The 18,882-nt window shown below is 48.1% G+C and overlaps 1 protein-coding gene across 3 annotated transcripts in view; it reads right to left on the reverse strand.

The window, feature by feature from the left end:
• Positions 1-18,882, reverse strand: part of LOC132380908 (kin of IRRE-like protein 1) — a 210,246-nt gene that overhangs the window by 184,344 nt on the left and 7,020 nt on the right. The window contains exon 1 of one of the 3 annotated variants that reach the window (XM_059949828.1): positions 10,949-11,469. The exons of the other annotated variants lie outside the window; for them this stretch is intronic. Coding sequence (XP_059805811.1) covers positions 10,949-10,997 — 49 coding nt within the window. The 5' untranslated portion in view covers positions 10,998-11,469. Of the gene's footprint in view, positions 1-10,948; positions 11,470-18,882 lie in introns of those variants that run through there. 3 annotated transcript variants of the gene reach the window in all.

Genomic DNA, 18,882 nt, shown 5'->3' on the forward strand with positions numbered 1-18,882 from the left:
CTAAATCTCAATACTGTGCTGAATTTTATCATCTCCTTTGATTAAGATATAGACCAATAAGCACAAGATGAGGCTCTTTCTGGCTCTCATTCCCCCATCCTCCCTCTCCCCAATCTCTCTCCCACTCTCTCCTTTCCCTTCCTTTCCCCTACCCTTTCTCCCACTGTCTCACCCTCCATCTCCCCTCTCCCTCTCTCTCCCCTCTTCTCCCTCTCCCTCCCCCTCCCTCACCCTCCCTCTCCTTCTCCAACTCTTTTTCCCTCCTCTTCCTCTCCCTCCAACTCTCTCCTCCCACTCTTCCCTCTCCCTCCCCTTCCCTGACCCTCTCCCTCCCTCTCTCCCTCACTCTCACCCTCTCTTTCTCATCCCTTCTCCCTTCATTCACCCTCCCCTCCCCTTTTCCTACTCCCACTCTCCTCACTCCCACCCCTTGTCTCCCCATCTGCTCCACCCCCATTTCTCCTCCCTCCACCTTCCCCTCCCTTCCCCTCCCCCCTCCTTGTCCCCCTCAACCCTCCCCCACTCCCCTGCGCTTCCCCACCTCTCACCCTTCCTCTCCTCCCCTTCATCTCCCCTTCTCCCACTCTTCCTATTTCTCCCTCTGCACCTCCCCCCCTCTCTCTCTCACTCACTCTCTCTCCCCTTCTCCCTCTCCATCTCCCTCTCATCCCATGAGAGATCATAAGACATAAGAGCAGAATTAGGCCATTAGGCCTATCAAGGCTGCTCTGCCATTCAATCATTGCTGATTCTTTTTCCCCTCCCCAGCCCCATTCCCCAGCCTTCTCCTCATATGGTTATAGATGTTGTGTCCAATCAAGAACTTATCAAGCTCTGCCTTAAATACACCTAAAGACCTGGCCTTCACAGCTGTTCTTGGTAACAAATACGCCACTGACTGAAGAAATTTTTCTGCATCTCTATTTTAAATGGATAATCCTCTATAAGAGGGTTGTGCCCTCTTATCCTAGACTCCCCCACCATGGGAAACATCCTTTCCACATCTACTCTGTCTAGTCCTTTAAACATTTGAAAGCTTTCAATAAGATCACCCATCATCCTTCTAAATTCCATCAAATACAGACCCAGAGCTATCCAAGTTATTTATATGATAACCCTTTTATTCCTGGGGTCATCCTTGGGAACCTCTTCTGAACCTTCTCCGATGGCAACACATTTTCTCTTCAATAAGTAACCCAAACTGTTCAGAATACTAAATACTAAAGCCTCAGCAGTGCCTTATAAAGCCTCAGCATCACATCCCTGCTCTTGTATTCTAGACCTCTTGAAATGAATGCTAACATTGCATTTTCCTTCCTCACCACTGACTCAACCTGCAAGTTAACCTTTCCTGTATTCCGCATGAGGATGCCTAAGTCCTTTTGCATCACAGATTTTTGGATTTTCTTCCCTTTTAGAAAATAGTCTGCACATTTGTTTCTACTCCCAAAGTGCATGGTCATGCATTTTCCAACATTATATTTCATTTGCCACTTTCTTGGCCATTCTCTTAATCTGTCCAAGTCCTTTTGAAATAACCAGAGAGGAGGTGGATTCACTCAGGTCCACTGCCTGAGTAGAAAAAGGAAGCAGAGAGTCATGGCAGCATAATACAGCTTTGACCGGCAAACAATCCATGTTTGAGATTGATTAGCAAGAGCAAATTAAATGAAGACAGGGACAAGCACGACAGCTGTCGTCTGAGTGGACAGAGTCAGAGTGGTGATCTTGAGGCTTTAGCTCTTCAAGGCTTCAGTGAAGAGAGGCTTCAGTCAGAGGAAGTAATAAAAAGAAAAGCTCCAGGTTAAGCTTTTTTCCTTTCACTTTTTTATATCTGCTCAGCTAAGACAGTAGAGATGCCAGGCAGGATAGTTGAATGCTCCTCTTGAGGGATGTAGGAAGGCAGGGAGTGCCCCTGACCACTACAACTACAAGAAGTGCATCCAGGTGCAGCTTCTAGCAATCCTCATTAAGGAGATGAACCTGGAACTGGATGAACTATTCAAGTGGATGAGCATTTGGGAGGCTGAAGGAGTGATAGATTGGACTTATAGAGAAGTTGTTACACCCAAGGTACAGGAAACAGGAAACTGAATGACAGTCAGGAAGGGGAAAGGGATTGGGGAGTGAATGCACAATATCCCTGTGGCCATCTCCCTTAACAACAGGTAAATTGCTTTGGATACTTTTGGAGGGGGAGGGAGGTTGACCTAACTGTCACAGTGGTCAGGTCTCTGGCACTGTGTCTTCCTCTGTGACTCAGAGGGAAGGCCAGAGAGAGGCATGCTGTGATTTGTTGGTTAGGGGAATGGACAGGAGGTTCTATGGGAAAGAACAAGATTCCCCGATGGTTTGTTGCCTCCTGGGTCCCAGGCCCCAGGACATCACAAGTCTTCAGTGGGAGGGTGAAGAGCCAGAGGTCGTGGTCCATGTAGGTACCAATGACAAAGGTAGGATGAGTGACGAGGTTCTGCATTGGGAGTTAGGTGCTAAGTTAAAGAGCAGGACCTCTAGGGTTACGATTTCATATTGCTACCTATGCCATGTACTAGAGAGGCCAGAGCTAGGAAAATTATACAGTTTAATACGTGGCTAAGGTGTAGGTGTAGGAGGGAGAGCACAAAATTTTTGGGTCAGTGGGCTCTGTTATAGGGAAAATAAGACCTGCTCAAAAGGGATGATTTGCACCTGAGGGGGACTAATATCCTAGTGGGAAGATTTGTTAATGCTACATGGTGGGGTTTAAACTAGAGTTGCAGGGGGATGGGAACCAAAATGGCAGAACAGGTAGTGAACAAGTTGTGGAGGCAGATGCTGGTAAGACCTCAGACATATTTAAGAATCATACTGTCTAGTGACCTGAGCATTATTTTCAATGCAAGGAATATCGTAGGAAAGGGGGATGAGCTCAGTGCATGGATCAACACCTAGAATTATGACGTTGTAGCCATTAATGAGACTTGGTCAGGAGGGACAGGACTGGCAGCTCTGTTTTCAAGGATTCCATTGTTTTAGACATGACAGAGAGGGAAGGATTAAAGGAGGAGAGATGACATTACTACTCAGGGAAAATGTCACAGCAAAGCTCCATCAGAACAGACTGGAGACCTCGACTAATAAGACATTATAGGTGGAACTGAGAAATAAGAAAGGTATGACCATATTAATGATGCTATATTACACCACCCAACAGTTCTAGGAATTGAGAGGAACAACTCTGTAGAGGTTGCAGGCTGTTGCAAGAAACATAATGTTGTTAGAGCAGCTAACTTTAACTTTCCACATATTGACTGGGAATCCCATACTGTAAGAGGACTAGATGGGATAAGAGTTGTCAATTCTGTTCAGGAAATTTTCCTTCATCAGTACGTAGATGTCCCAATGAGAAAGTGCGCAATACTGAACCTGCTATTAGAGAATGAGACACTGTGGGTGACAGAAGTCTGTGTAGGGGAACATTTGCATCCAGTGACCACAATGCCATTAGTTTCAAAGTAAATATGCAAAGGTTGAGATTCTAAATTGGAGAAAGGCAAAATTTGATGGTATCAGAATGATCTGGCAAATACAGATTGGGACAGGCTGTTTTCAGGCAAAGGTGAGCTTGGAAAGTGGAAGGACCTCAAAAACTAAATTTTGAGAGTACAAAGCTTGTATGTACCTGTCAAAATAAAAGGTAAAGATAATAAGTGTAGGGAAGCTTCATTTTCAAGAGATATTGAGGTCCTAGTTAAGGGAAAAAAAGAGCTGAATAGGAGGTATAGGCAAGTAGGAACAAATGAGGTGTTTATGGAGTATAAGAAATCCAAGAGAACACACAGAAAGAAATCAGGAGGGCTGAAGGAAGGCACAAAGTTGCTCTAGCAGACAAGGTAGAGAATCCCAGAGGATTCTACAAGAATGTCAAGAGCAAAAGGATTCAGAGACACAGTTGGTCCTCTAGAAGAACAAATGTGTGGAGCCAAAACAAATGGGGGAGATCTTAAGTGCATACGTTGCATCTGTATTTACTCAGGAGACAGTTTCAGAATCTATAGAAGTGAGGCAAAGCAACATCAACTTCATAGGCCCTGTACAGATTACAGAGGAGGATGTGTTTATTAAACTGAGGCAATTCAGGGTGGATAAATCCCCAGGGATCAACAAGTTGCTCCCTTGGACCCTACAGGAGGTAGGTCAGAAATTGCCAGGGCCTAGCAGAGATATTTAAATCATCCTTAGCAACAGGAGAGGTACCAGAGGATTGTAGGATAGTCAGTGTTGTCCTGCTGTTTGAAATAAAGCTCTAAACATTAACAAGGAAATTATTGGCCTGTGAGTGTGATATCAGTTGTGGGAAGGATATTGGAAGGTATTTTAAGAGACCATATATATATCAGTATTTAGATAGACACGGAGTGATTAACAATTGTCAGCATAGTTTTGTGCATGATAAATCATATCTAACCGATCTTAAAGAGTTTTTTGAGGAAGTTACCCAGAAAGTGGATGAAGCAAAGGCAATAGATGTTGTTTCCATGGACTTTCACAAGGCATTTGACAAGGCCATGTGTGGGAGGCTGGTCAAGAAGGATCAGTTGCTCAGCATTCAAGATAAGGTTGTAAATTGGATTAGACATTGGTTTTGTGGGAGAAGCCAGAGTGTGTAGTAAAGGGTTGCCTTGCAGACTGGAGGCCTGTGACTAGTGATGTGCAACAGGGATCAGTGCTGGATCCTTTGTTGTTTATGATCTGGATGATAATGTGGCTAACTGGATTAGCAAATTTGCAAATGACACCAAGATCAGGAGTGTAGTGAACAGCGAGGAAGCTAGAAAAGGGCTGAAATATGGCAGATGGAATTTAATGCAAACAAGTGCAAGGTTTTGCACTTCGATAGGACCAACCTGGGTAAGTCCTACACAGTAAATGATAGGGACTGAGCAGTATGGTAGAACAAAGGGATCTGGGAATACAGGTCCTAAGTTCATTGAATGTGGCATCACAGGTAAGTAGGGACAGAAATAAAGCTTTTGACACATTGGCCTTCATAAATTAATGTATTGAGTACAGAAGATGGGATGTTATGTTGAAGTTGTAACAGATGTTGGTGAGTGAGGCCTAATTTGGAGTATTGTGTGCAGTTTTGGTCACCTACCTACAGGAATGATATAAACACAGTTAAAAGAGTGCGGAGTAAACTTACAAGGACGTTGCCTGGTCTGGAGGACCTGAACTATAAGGAAAGATTGAATAGGTTAGGAATGTATTCTTTAGAACATGGAAGATTGAGAGGAGATTTGATACAGGTATACAATATTAAGAGGGGTTTAGATAGGGTAAATGCATGCAGGCTATTTCCACAGAGGTTGGTTGGGACTACAACTGGAGGTCATGGCTTTAGAGAGAAAGGTTAAAAGTTGTAAGGGAAACATGAGGGGAAACATCATCACTCAAAGGGTTGTGAGAGTGTGGAATGAGCTGCCGGCACAAGTGGTGCATATGAGCTCGACTTGAACACTCAAGAGAAATTTGGATAGGTACATGGATTTGGTTTTCATTGATTTTGGCATGGACTAGGTGGTACAGCCTTTTCCTATTGCTGCACTTCTTTAAGACTCCCTTTCCCTCTCTTCTCCCCCTCTCCCCTTCTCACCCTTTCCCCTTCTCCACCTCTCCCTCTCCCACTCCCTCCTCCCCCTCCCTCTCTATCTCCTTCTTCCATTCTCCCTCCCTCTACCCTCCTCACCCTTTCCCTTGCCCCTTCTTCATGTTCTCTCCCTCTCCCTCCCCTTCCCCTCTTCCACGTCCTCATTCTCTCACCCTCCCTCTCCCCTTTCCTTGCTCTGTCTCCCCTCTGTCTTTCTCCCTCTCTCTGTCTCTCTCTCCTCTCCCTTTTCCCCTACCCCCTGTCTCTCCCTTTTTTTCAAGCTCTGACAAAGTGCTGAGTGGTTCAGGCAACATCTATGGAGGTAAATGAATTGTCAGCATTTTGGGTAAAAATCTCTCCCTCCCTTTCTCCCCTTCTCTTACTCACCCCTCTCTGTCACTCTTTCCTCTTTCTCTCTCTACATGGCCCCCTGTCATTCTCCCCACAAGACCCTGCCCCAGATTCACTCCACAGGGGGACCCTGAAATCCAAACTAACCGTGTTGTGGGAGAACCATCTTGTTGTGAGGGGTGAGGAGAGAGGGTTAGTGAACAAGGCTGTTGACGAAGGGGCAATCACTACCTGAGATAGAACTAAGATAGAACTAAGGGAAGAATGTAATTTTAACTCTCTCTCTCTCTCTCTCTCTCTCTCTCTCTCCCTCCCCCCCCTTTCTCTCTATCTCTAGCTCTCTCTCTATCTCAGGAAAGACTGACTCCTCACTTTACTCCACCCCAGGCCTCTGCACCAGACCGAGGCTCGGTGCATAAAGTGCAGTGAGCTGTGTCCGGCGGCTGGATCTCCTGGTCAACCCACACAAACTGTTTCACAGGACAGATCCAAGATAAGGGGAATGGGCAAGGAGTTACAGTCAGTGAATCTGCCTCAACCTCGACGAGTTCCCTGCTTTCTGAGGCAGTAAACTATCTGCCCACTTCTCTCCTCCCTCCCTCCCTCTTCTCTCCTGCCTGTGGCCCACATCTCTCTCCCTTCTCCTGCCTCTCATGATTCCCAGAGAATGGAATGTGCAGAATTTCCTGCCAGGCTCCTCCTCTGCCTGCCGGTAACCCAGGGCAACCCTGGCCTCTCTCAGAGCAGGGCGAGGACAGCAGGGTGAAGTATTGGTGGGGCAGAGGTTCAGATGGGAGTTGGAGCCTGGGGTGGTCACAATCCACAGGAGCCCTCGCCCTTTCATTATACATCCTCATACCTCATCTCTATTTGCTGGGTCTCTTATTCCCTCTCTCCATTTTTGACATTACTGTTACTGCCTTGCACAGCTTACCACCCTCCTGCCATATCTTTCTCCTCACCTCTGTTTCTATCTTTTTCTCCTTCCCTTTCTTCTTACCCTAATTCCCCCTTTTCTCTCTCCTGCTTTCCCCTTCTCCCTCTGCACCCTCTTTCCCAATGACCCCTCTCTTTCTGCACCTCACTCTGCCTAATTCCAACTCCCTCTCTTCTCCCTCTGTTGTTCTTTCTGTTTTCTCTTCTCTCCTCCCACTCTCTCTCCCTCTCTCTCTCACCTCTCCCTCTCCCACTCTCTCTCTCCCTCTCTCACCTCTCCCTCTCCCACTCTCTCTCTCCCTCTCTCACCTCCCTCTCCCACTCTCTCTCCCTCTCTCTCTCACCTCTCCCTCTCCCACTCTCTCTCCCTCTCTCTCTCCTCTCTCTCACCTCTCCCTCTCCCACTCTCTCTCCCTCTCTCTCTCTCACCTCTCCCACTCTCTCTCTCCCTCTCCCTCTCCCACTCTCTCTCTCCCTCTCTCTCTCTCACCTCTCCCTCTCCCACTCTCTCTCCCTCTCTCTCTCTCACCTTTCCCTCTCCCACTCTCTCTCTCCCTCTCTCTCTCTCTCTCTCTCTCTCTCACCTCTCCCACTCTCTCTCACCTCTCCCTCTCCCACTCTCTCTCCCTCTCTCTCTCTCACCTCTCCCACTCTCTCTCTCCCTCTCCCTCTCCCACTCTCTCTCTCCCTCTCTCTCTCTCACCTCTCCCTCTCCCACTCCCTCCCACTCTCCCTCTCACCTCTCCCTCTCCCACTCTCTCTCACCTCTCCCTCTCCCACTCTCTCTCCCTCTCTCTCTCTCACCTCTCCCTTTCCCACTCTCTCTCCCTCTCCCACTCTCTCTCTCCCTCTCTCTCTCTCACCTCTCCCTCTCCCACTCTCTCTCCCTCTCTCTCTCTCACCTCTCCCTCTCCCACTCTCTCTCCCTCTCTCACCTCTCCCTCTCTCTCTCACCTCCCTCTCCCACTCTCCCTCTCTCTCTCTCTCTCTCACCTCTCCCTCTCCCACTCTGTCTCCCTCTCTCTCTCTCTCACCTCTCCCTCTCCCACTCTCTCTCTCTCTCTCTCACCTCTCCCTCTCCCACTCTGTCTCCCTCTCTCTCTCTCACCTCTCCCACTCTGTCTCCCCCCCTCTCTCTCTCTCTCTCTCTCTCTCTCACCTCTCCCTCTCCCACTCTCTCTCTCTTTCCCTCGCTTATGACACACCACTCCTCTCCACTATTGACAAGCCATGCCACTTTCATCTCACTACTCTTTGAAAGTCCTCATTGTTCAATTAGTCTGGAGACCCAGGCAACACAAATGGAAAACAGTTCCTGATCCCCAAAGCCATGAGGGCTGAAAGACTGGGCTAGGAATGTAGCTGATTGGAGGGAAAAGGTGCACACAAAAGGCAGATAACATAGTGAACTTAGTACACAGTAACCACTCGTGCTTAACTGAAGCATAGAAGACAAGACCAGGAAATGAAGCTGAGAGCAGGGGCTGTTACTATCCCTGACTGGGGTTTCTGCAAAAGATAGGGAGGGGTGCAGGAACACATTGTGCAGGAGATCAGGTTTAAACTTGAGTCTGGAGCTGTGACATAGTGGCTCTACACACTACACCTCTGGGTCGCAGTGTTATTTTCAAAAGAACTGGAAAATCAAAGCAAAATTAAATATGCATTTGGCTTATTTTGTACTTCCTTCAAAAGTGTCAGGCCCTTCTACACATTGCCTCTCTGTGTCTGTCTAAATGTCTCTGACACCTCCCCTGGCAGTGTATCCCACATGTCAACTCCTCTGTGTAAAATAGCTTCCCCTTTAAATCTCCTTCCTGTCATCATAAATCTCTGCCCTCCTGTTTTTGATATCTCTATGATGGGGAAGAGATTATATTGGCTACACCTACGCCTCTTACATAATTCACCATACTGGTGAATCTCCTCTGCATAGACCCCAGTGCAACCACATTCATCCTCTCACAAGTTTTCCAAGGGCAGCCTAATCAGTGTTCTGTACCACTGAAACATGGAATCCCCACATTTGTATTCCATGCCCAACCTGTGAAATCAGTAATCTATATACTTACCTTAAGACCCTATAGACTAAGAAATCCCAACCTGGTGTCCATGGATCCCTTGCTTAATGGTATTGGTCCATGGCATTAAAAAAAGGTTGAGAACCTCTGCTATGAACCCATGTTGCCACTTTCAGTTTATCAACCTTCCTTGGAGCCCTACCATTTACTTTACATGTCCTACCCCTATCTCACTTCCCAAAATGCATTACCTAACACCTGTCTGACAACTTTCTATTGATTTTATATCTGACTGTAGTCTTAGTAACCTTCCTTGCTACCCGCAATACTGCCAACTTTCATGTTATTCACAAAATTACAAATATTTCCTCTACATTCACAAACACAAGAGATTCTGTAGATGCAGAAATCCAGAGTAACACACACAAAATCCTTGAGGAACTCAGCAGGTCAGGCAGCATCTATAGAAATGAATAAAGAGACAATGATTTGGGCAGAAATCCTACATCAGACCTCAACCCAAAACGTCAACTCTTTATTCCTTTCCATAGATGCTGCCTAACCTGCTGAGATCCTCCAGCATTTCGCTGTGTTATCTCCCACATTCATATGCAAGCTGTTGATGTGATATAGAGCAGCCAACAGCAATGGTTCCAGTACCAATCTCTACAGTATATCATCAGTCCCTGCATGCAACAACCCTCTGCCACTCTTCATCAGGCAATCCTTAGATGCTATGTACCATGATTTTCTGAAGCAGCTCTCCATGCCATGCAGCACTTGTCAAATACTTTACTGAAGTCCATAGAGACATCTATCACAGCTGAAAGACAGGAGAGGCAAACACCACCAGTCTACAAATTATGACATCAAACATCAATTCAAGCTTCTTGTCACACAGTTCGGACCCAGAGTGAAGCTCCCTCTAAACTGTCCCATCACACACTCCCAGGGCATGGGTCAAACACAGGGTGAAGCTCCCTCTACACTATCCCATCACACACTCCCAGGGCATGAGTTAGACACAGAGTGAAGCTCCCTCCAAACTCTCCCAGGACACAGTTCAGAGTAAAGTTCCCTCTACGCTGTCCCATGACACACTCCTAGAACATGAGTTAGATATAGTGATCACAGGAACACTGTAAACTGGGAGAGGCAGTAATGAAGGAGCACCAGAGTGCGGGTAAAATGCTGAGGAAGCTCCTATGCCCAGCTGAAAATTTGAGGGAGAGCCTGGCAGGAAGAGGGAGCTCTAGATTGCCACTGTTCTCTTTTCACACTGGTGGTTTACTGATCTCCTCAAAGATCCCCAAAATCCTCATGGCAAAGGGGTTGCCACCCCAATCCCATTGTAAAATGTTCATCATGTTGACTGAAACACATGACCACGGCCTTGTTCTCATCTCTGCAGAGGAATCTTGCTATGCACACATTTGCACTTATATACTCAAACAGGGCCTACATTCCAAGTAGGTCTTGTCAGTATTAAAGTATTTTGGGATGTTGTGGGGCTACATCAATTTCATAAGTTTTTTTCCCGGGTGAAGGGTTAATTCCCTGTCCACTCCAAGGGCAGTAGATGCTGGGAGAACAGAAGTCAGAGAGTGATCAGAAAATGTGCAGAGATGGGGATTGGGGTGGCAGTAAGTGAGAAAGAGAGAGAGGAGGGAGAGAGCAAGAGAAAAGGGGAGAGAAACTGAGTGTCAGAATGAAAAGGAATGGGAGAGAGGGGGAGAGGGAGGGAGAAAGAGAAAGAGAGAGGGGGAAGAGAGGGGGAGAGAAAGAAAGAGAGAGAGAGAGAGAGAGAGAGAGAGAGAGAGAGAGAGAGAGATGAAGCAGTAACTGAAGAAAGTGCCAGACAGAGTTCAGTAAAGACTGGAAAGAGGGAGGGACAGGGAATGTGATGGTGGGATGGAGAGTGTGGGACCCAGTGACAGCCAGAAGCATGGGGGCTGAAAGTAGATGGAGACTGGGGTGGGGAGAAAGAGTTAGAAAGTTGGTTTCCTCCTACCTGCAGTGGTGGTTCCGAAGCAGAGGATCCAAATCACAGAGCGAAACATTTCTTGTTACAATCCTCAGTTGGGTGGGTGGGGAAGGGGGTGGTGGGGATGGGGGTCGGGGTTGGGTATGAGGGTAGGGAGGGTAGAAGAGGGGGAGGTAGACAGAGAGCAAGAAAGAAAGCAAAACGGAACGTTCCTGGCAGGAAGTGCTGGAATTTCAAGCAGTCTCCAGGAAAATGAGACTGAGAGAAGGGAAAAAAAAGTAATTTTTTTGGGGGGGATTAGCAGGGGATGGGAAGGACTGTGCCACTGTGGACAGAGAGAAGGGGTGTGATGCAGTGAAGTTATCTGGTCCCGCACAAAAGCTTCTTTTCTCTTTCACTCAGTCACCACCCCTTATCAGTTCCTCACACTCCTCTCCCCCCACCCCCACAGACCTCGCTCCCCAGCCCGTGCGAGAGGGAGGGGTGAGGTTTATGTCTGCAACTGCAGGGTAGTTTAATTCACAGTCTTTGTGGGACATGGGGGAGATGGTGAAGGCAGAAGGAGATTGTTTACTTGGTTTTGATTTACAACCCCTTTCCCCCCAACCCCCCACCCACCACCCACCCCCACTCTTCCCGCTCTAATCGTGCTGATGTGGAATGTAAGTGGATTCAGCAGAGATCCAGTCCCAGCCCGTCACAAAGAGCGAGAGAGAAAGACATACACAGACTGAATCTGACCATATAGAAACAGAGAGAGGAGGGGAGGCATAGAAGGACAGAGGGATGAAAGGGTGAGATAAAGCGGGAAGTGGGAGGAGGGACAAAACAAAAGTGAGAGTGAAAGGTGTGGTGTGGGGGTGTTTGGGGAGAGAGAGAAAAAGAGAAAGGAGAGAGAGGAGATAGAGAAAACAACAGACACACACGCACGATTAATTGACTTTCTATTTTTGAGAAAGAAACAGAGATGGAGGGGGTTGGAGGTGGGGAAAGAGGGATACCAGAAGATGCAGAGAGAGGAAAGCAAGGAGGGGGAGGGAGGGAGACTGGAGGACGGGGGAATGATGGTAGGGAGGGAGGAGGCGATAAAGTGGGTGGGATGACAGAAGGATGGAGGAAGTGCTGAAAAGGTGGGAGGGAGGAGAAAGGGAGGGTGAGGGGCAGGGAAGAAGAGAAGAGAAAGAGGCTAGGAGGGAGGGAGGGTGAGGGGCAAGGAGAGAGGAGGGGAAGAGAGGTGAGGAGGGAGGGAGTTTGGGAGGAGAGGGATGAAGGCAGGTGGAAGGTATGAGGCAGAGAGGACAGAGGTGGGGGAAGGGGATAATAATTGAGGGAAGCACGGGGAAGGGATGGGGAGAGAAAGGGACAGGAAGTAGTAGGAGTGGGAGGGAGTGGAGAGGGATGTGGAAGGGCAGATAGGAAGAAGGAGGAGGGGAAGGATAGAGAAGAAGGAGGTGGAAGGGAAGGAAGGGGAGTGGGGGAAGGGAAGTGAAGAAGGAAGGGAGATGAAAGAGGGGGAAACTCAGGGTAGTGATGGGGATTGGAGGGAAAGGAGTGGTGGAGCTCAGAGAGCAGCAAATGGTGGGAAAAGACAGGGTGCTGAGGGAAAGGCAGTGGTGAGACTGGAGAGGGATCAAAGGAGGTTCACAAAAATGATTCCAGGATTGAATGGCTTGTCACATGAAGAACATTTGAAGGCTCTGAACTAGAATTCAGAAGAATGAGGGGTGACCCCATTGAAATCTATCAAATGCTGAGAGCATGTTTCCTTTGGTGGGAGAGTGTAAGACCAGAAGACACGTCCTCAGAATAGAGGGGTGTTCTTTTAGAACGGAGATTACGAGGAATCTCTTTCGCCCGTGAATGGCGAATCTGTGGAATTCTTTGCCACTGGTGGCTGTGGAGACCAAGTCTTTGTGTGTATTTAAGACAGTGGTTGATAGATCCTTGATTGGTCAGGGCATGAAAGGATACAGGGAGAAGATAAGAGATTGGGGCTGAGAGGAAAATTAGGTTAGTCATGATGAATTGACAAAGCAGACACAATGGGCCAAATGGCCTAATTCGGCTCCTATATGTTATGGTCTTATTATCTCATAGAAGGGCAAGAGGAAGGACTGAAGAAGAGGAAGGGAAGGGAAAGGAGATGGGGGGGTTGAAGGTAGAGAGAAGTGGAGGCAGTGTGAGGGGAGGGAAGGAAGAAAGAGGTCGAAGGTGGAGGGGATATAAAGGGAGAGGAAGCGAGGAGGGGTGTGATGGGAAACCAAAACGAGGGACTGCGGAGGGAGAGGAAGGTTCAGAGGGGAAAAGAGGGGAGGAGAGGGGTGGAAGGAGGAGTGGTGGGAAAGGAGAGGTAGAAGAAGGGTTGGTGGGGAGGAAGAAAGATGGGAGGAGGGGTGGGAGGAAGGTGGGAAGAGGCAGGAAGAGGGGTGGGAGATAGGGGAGAGGAAGGGTAGGAGGGAGGAGGAGAGAAGAGGTGATGGGAGGGGTGGGAAGAGGGGAGAGGCATGAGGGGATTGAGAGAGTGTGGGAGGGGAGGAGGAGAGGCAGGAGGAGAGGAATGGAGAGAGGTGCAAGGAGAGGTGGGTGGAAGGAGTTGTGGTAAGGAGGAAGGGAAGTGTGGGAGGGATGGGAAAAGGGGACAGGCAGAAGGAAGAGATTGAGGGAGCAGTGTGTGATGAGGGAGAGGGAAAGATGGAAAGAGGGATAGGAGGGGAGAGAGGTAAGAGAAGGGGTGGAAAGGAGGTGGAGGTGAGGGAGGGAGGACGGAGAGGCAGGAAGATTGGTGGGAGGTATGGGAGAGAGGGGGAGGTGGAGACTGGAGTTAAATGATGGGATGGAGCAGGAAAAGGGGCGGATGAAGAATGGGAGGGAGGAGGGGTGGAAGGCAGGAGTGGGGAGGCAGAAGGAGGGTTGGGAAGAAAGGGGAAGAGGGGAGGAGGAGAGAGGCAGTAGGGAGGGTGGGACGAGAGTGAGGTGGAAGGAAAGGATTGAGGGAATAGTGTTGGAGGAAGGAGGGGAAAGATGGGAGTAGTAGTGGAAGGGAGGAGGGGAAGAAGGGAAGAGGGAAGAGGCAGGAGAAGGATGGGACAGAAAGGAGGGAGTTGGGAGGGAGGAGAGGTGGTGTGGGAGGAAGTGGGATGAGAAGATGAGGGTAGAGATGTTAGGAGGGGTAGGAAGGAGGAGAGGCGGGTGGGTGAGGGGAGGGGGAGGAAGGGAGAGGTGGAAGTAGGGGTTTGAGAAAGCATTGAGGGAAGGAGGAGTAGAGAATGGTGGGAGGAAGGAGGAGGGAAGGAGGACGGGAGGGGCATGTGGAGGAGTTGGGGGGAAAGGATGGGGCTGTAGAAGACAGGTGGTAGGAGGAGATTTGAGAGAACAATGTGGGAGGGAGGAAGGGAGAGATGAAACATAGAAACATAGAAAATAGGTGCAGGAGCAGGCCATTCGGCCCTTCGAGCCTCCACCGCCATTCAGTATGATCATGGCTGATCATCCAACTCAGAACCCTGTACCTGCTTTCTCTCCATAACCCCGATCCCTTTAGCCACAAGGGCCATATCTAACTTCCTCTTAAATATAGCCAATGAACCGGCCTCAACTGTTTCCTGTGACAGAGAAGTCCACAGATTCACCACTCTCTGTGTGAAGAAGTTTTTCCTCATCTCGGTCCTAAAAGGCTTCCCCTTTATCCTTAAACTGTGACCTCTCGTTCTGGACTCCCCCAACATCGGAAACAATCTTCCAGCATCTAGCCTGTTCAATCCCTTTAGAATTATATAAATTTCAATAAGATCCCCCCTCAATCTTCTAAATTCCAGCAAGTATAAGCCTAGTCAATCCAGTCTTTCTTCATATGAAAGTCCTGCCATCCCAGGAATCAATCTGGTGAACCTTCTTCTAGGCAAGAATGTCTTTCCTCAGATTAGGGGACCAAAACTGCACACAATACTCCAGCTGTGGCCTCACCAAGGCCTTGTACAACTGCAGTAGAACCTCCCTGCTCCTGTACTTGAATCCTCTTGTTATGAATACCAACATACCATTTGCCTTTTTCACCGCCTGCTGTACCTGCATGCCCACCTTCAATGACTGGTGTACAATGACACCCAGGTCTCATTGCACCTCCCCTTTCCCTAATCGGCCACCATTCAGATAATAATCTGTTTTCCTGTTCTTGCAACCAAAGTGGATAACCTCACATTTATCCACATTAAGTTGCATCTGCCATGAATTTGCCCACTCACCTATCCTATCCAAGTCACCCTGCATCCTCTTAGCATCCTCCTCACAGCTAACACTGCTGCCCAGCTTCGTGTCATCCGCAAACTTGGAGATGCTGCATTTAATTCCCTCGTCTAAATCATTAATATATATTGTAAACAACTGGGGTCCCAGCACTGAGCCTTGCGGTACCCCATTAATCAATGCCTGTCATTCTGAAAAGGTCCCGTTTACTCACACTCTTTGCTTCCTGTCTGCCAACCAATTCTCTATCCACATCAATACCATACCCCCAATACCATGTGCTTTAAGTTTGCACACTAATCTCCTGTGTGGGATCTTGTCAAAAGCCTTTTGAAAATCTAAATATACCACATCCACTGGCTCTCCCCTATCCACTCTACTAGTTATATCTTCAAAAAATTCTACAAGACTCGTCAGACATGATTTTCCTTTCACAAATCCATGCTGACTTTGTCCGATGATTTCACCTCTTTCCAAATGTGCTGTTATCACATCTTTGATAACCGACTCTAGCATTTTCCCCACCACCGATGTCAGACTCACCAGTCTATAATTCCCCGGTTTTTCTCTCCCTCCTTTTTTAAAAAGAGGGGTTACATTAGCCACCCTCCAATCCTCAGGAACTAATCCAGAATCTAAGGAGTTTTGAAAAATTGAGAGGAGGGGTGAGATGAAGAAGTGGAGCTGTGGGAAGGAGAAGGAAGAGGAGAGGGAGAGAAAGGAGGAGGAGGGGAGAGGCAAGTGGAGGGGTGGGAGGGAGGAAGAGAGGAGGAGGGGTGAGGCGGGAGGTGGGGTGAGAGGAGAGATGAGGCAGACATAGGAGATTGAGGGAGCGACGTGGGATGTAGGAGGGGAGAGGCATGAGGAGGTGTGGGAGGAAGTAGGAGAGGCAAAAGGGAGGGATGTGAGGGAGGTAGGAAGAAGGAAAGAGGGAAGAGGGGGAGGGAGGTGGTAGAAGGGAGGAAGAGTGAGGAGGGGTGAGGTGGACACAGGGGATGGAGGGAGCAGTGTGGGAGGAAAGAGGGGAGGGGTGTAAGGGAGATGGGGAGAAGGGGTGGAACAGGAAGGAAGAAGCAGGAGGAAGGGACAGGCTGGAGTAGGGGTGGGGGAGGAGGAGGGGAGATGTGGGATAGAGGGGGAAGAGGGGAGTTGAGTAGTGGTAGAAGGGGTGCGAGGGAGGAATAAGAGGGGAGGAGGAGAGAAGCAGTACAAGGCATGGGAGAGAGGAAAGAGGAGGGGAGCAGAGATTTGAGGGAAGAGGTTGGAGAGAGGGAATGAGGCAGAAGGAAGGGTGGAAGGGAAGCACAAAGTTACTGCAGTGAGAATGACTCCAGGGGCTGTTCCCCTGAATAATAATTGTATTGTTTTGGATACTATTTGGGATAATTAACTAACAGAGGGGACAGCAGTGACCAGATCTCTGGCACTGCAGCTGAGAAGAGAAGAGAAGAGAGGTGAAGAGGACTGCAGTAATAATTCTATTGTTAGTGGAGTAGAGATAAGATTCTGTGGACATGATAGTGTCATCTGGATGGTATGTTGCCTCCCAAATGACATGGTCAGGAACATCTTGGATTGTATCCTCAGCATTCTAAATAGGGAGGGTGAGCAGAGGGAAGTTTTGGTGCATATTGGCACCAATGACAGAGGTAGGAAAGATGAGTAGGTCCTGAAGAGAGATTTTAGGGAGCTGGTTAGAAAGTTGATATATAAAGTGTAAAGGTGAGGTGAGAGTAGATATTAAACAGCTGGAAAATGATGCTGGAGAGGTAGTAATGGTGAACAAGGACATTTCCTAAAGGGAAAAACCTGCCTGAAGAACCAGTTGGAATTCTTTGACTTACAAGTAGGATAGATAAGGGGGTTGCAGTGGATATTGTATATTTGAACAAGGTGCCACACATGAGGCTGCTGGACAATTTAAGAGCCCGTGGTATTACAGGAAGTGTATGGTCATGCACTTAGGTAGAAGAAATAAAAGCTTAGACTGTTTTCTAAATGGAGAGAATATTCAAAATTCTGAGGTGCATAGGGACTTGGGAGTCCTCATGCAGGATTCCTTAAAGGTTAATTTACACTCCTGGCTGAGTTGGTGGTGAGGAACTTGAATGCGACATTAGCATTCATTTTGTGAGTACAAGAATATAAGAGCAAGAATGTAATAGTAAGGCTTGGTAAGGCACTGGTGAGGCCTCACTTGGAGTATTATGAGCAATTTTGGGCCCCTTATCTAGGAAAGGATGTGCTGACATTGGAGAAAATTTAAAGGAGGTTCACAAAGATGATTCCAGGATTGAAAGGCTTATCATATGAGGAGCATTTGTAGGCCTTGGGTATATACTCACTAGAATTCAGAAGAATGAGGGAAGTTCTCACTGAAACCTATCAAATGTTGAAAGGCCTTAATAATGTAGATATGGAGAGGATGCTTCCTCTGGTGGGGCAGTCTTGGCCCTGAGGAGTGCGATGTTCATTCAGAACAGAGATGAGGAAGAATTTCTTTAGCCAGAGAGTGGTGAATCGGTGGAATTTGTTGCCATAGTTGCCTGTGGAGGCCAAGTCATTGGGTTTATTGAAAGCAGAGATTGATAGGTTCTTAATTAGCCAATGCATGAAAGGTTACAGGGAGAAATCAGGAGATTAGGGCTGAGAGAAAAATTGGATCAGCCATTATGAAATGGCGGAGCAGATTCGATGGGGCAAATGGTGTAATTCAGCTCCTATATCTTATGGAAGTGGAGGGAAGGTGGAAATAGGAGGGGCAGGAACAGGGACAGAGAAGGGTAAGTGATGCACCATCAATAACTCTCTGAGACATGAAGGCAAGATATCAGCTTTTATTGACTGGAAGAAAGAACAAGCAGTAGTTGACCACCATACTACATCCTGGAGACTGAGGGCCGGGCTCAGGCCTCAATTGCCTCTGTACTGGGGGTCTGTGGGAGGAGCCACAGGAGCAGTCAGCAGGGGGCATGTCCAGACAGGTATATGTAGTTCACCATAGTAAGGGAGGTGAGGCAGGTAAGGGAAGGAAGTGTTGGTAGTTGGGGAGGGAAGTCAGAGGGAGGGGGATGGAAGGAAGGGGAGAAAGAAGAAGGTGGTAGGGGAGGAGGGGGAGGGGAAGGAGATGAGGAAGAAGGGGGTAGGGAATGGGAAAGGGAAGCAAATGGAAATCAGAGAGTCAGTGAGCAGGGAGGGGTGGGGTTGGGGGAGGGAATGGAAAGAATTAGTGTCCACTCAGAACAATTACAGGTAGACCTAAAAATTGTGATCCAGGGTTTCAGATATACAAAGAATTAAATACACAGTAGTGTGGAGGGAGATGGTGAGGGAGGCAGAAAAGTAAAATGGAATGAAAGGACAGTGAGAAAAACGAGCAGAAAAAAAACCAGAAAAATAAGCACAATGGAAGAAAGGGAGAGGGGGGCAGGGAGATAATCAGACAACCCCAGTCTGGGTCCTGTCCCTCCAATCCAGCACAGCTGACCAACCAACTCCTCTCTAGCCTTGAGAGGGTCACAGAAACCGCAGCATGGGACCGATCATCAATAGCTACCACTTAAATGAATATGTTAATTCAGTTTCCTTCTTCCCACACTAATCTCACCTATGCCCCCTACACCCCTCCCTGTCTTCATAATCCCCTCTGCTCCTTGCACCCCTCTCCATCACAGTCACCCTCTCCAGCCTCTAAACCATTCCCTATCTCCATAATCCCC

Source organism: Hypanus sabinus, chromosome 25 (assembly GCF_030144855.1).
Source record: "Hypanus sabinus isolate sHypSab1 chromosome 25, sHypSab1.hap1, whole genome shotgun sequence".
Classification (NCBI taxonomy): domain Eukaryota; kingdom Metazoa; phylum Chordata; class Chondrichthyes; order Myliobatiformes; family Dasyatidae; genus Hypanus; species Hypanus sabinus.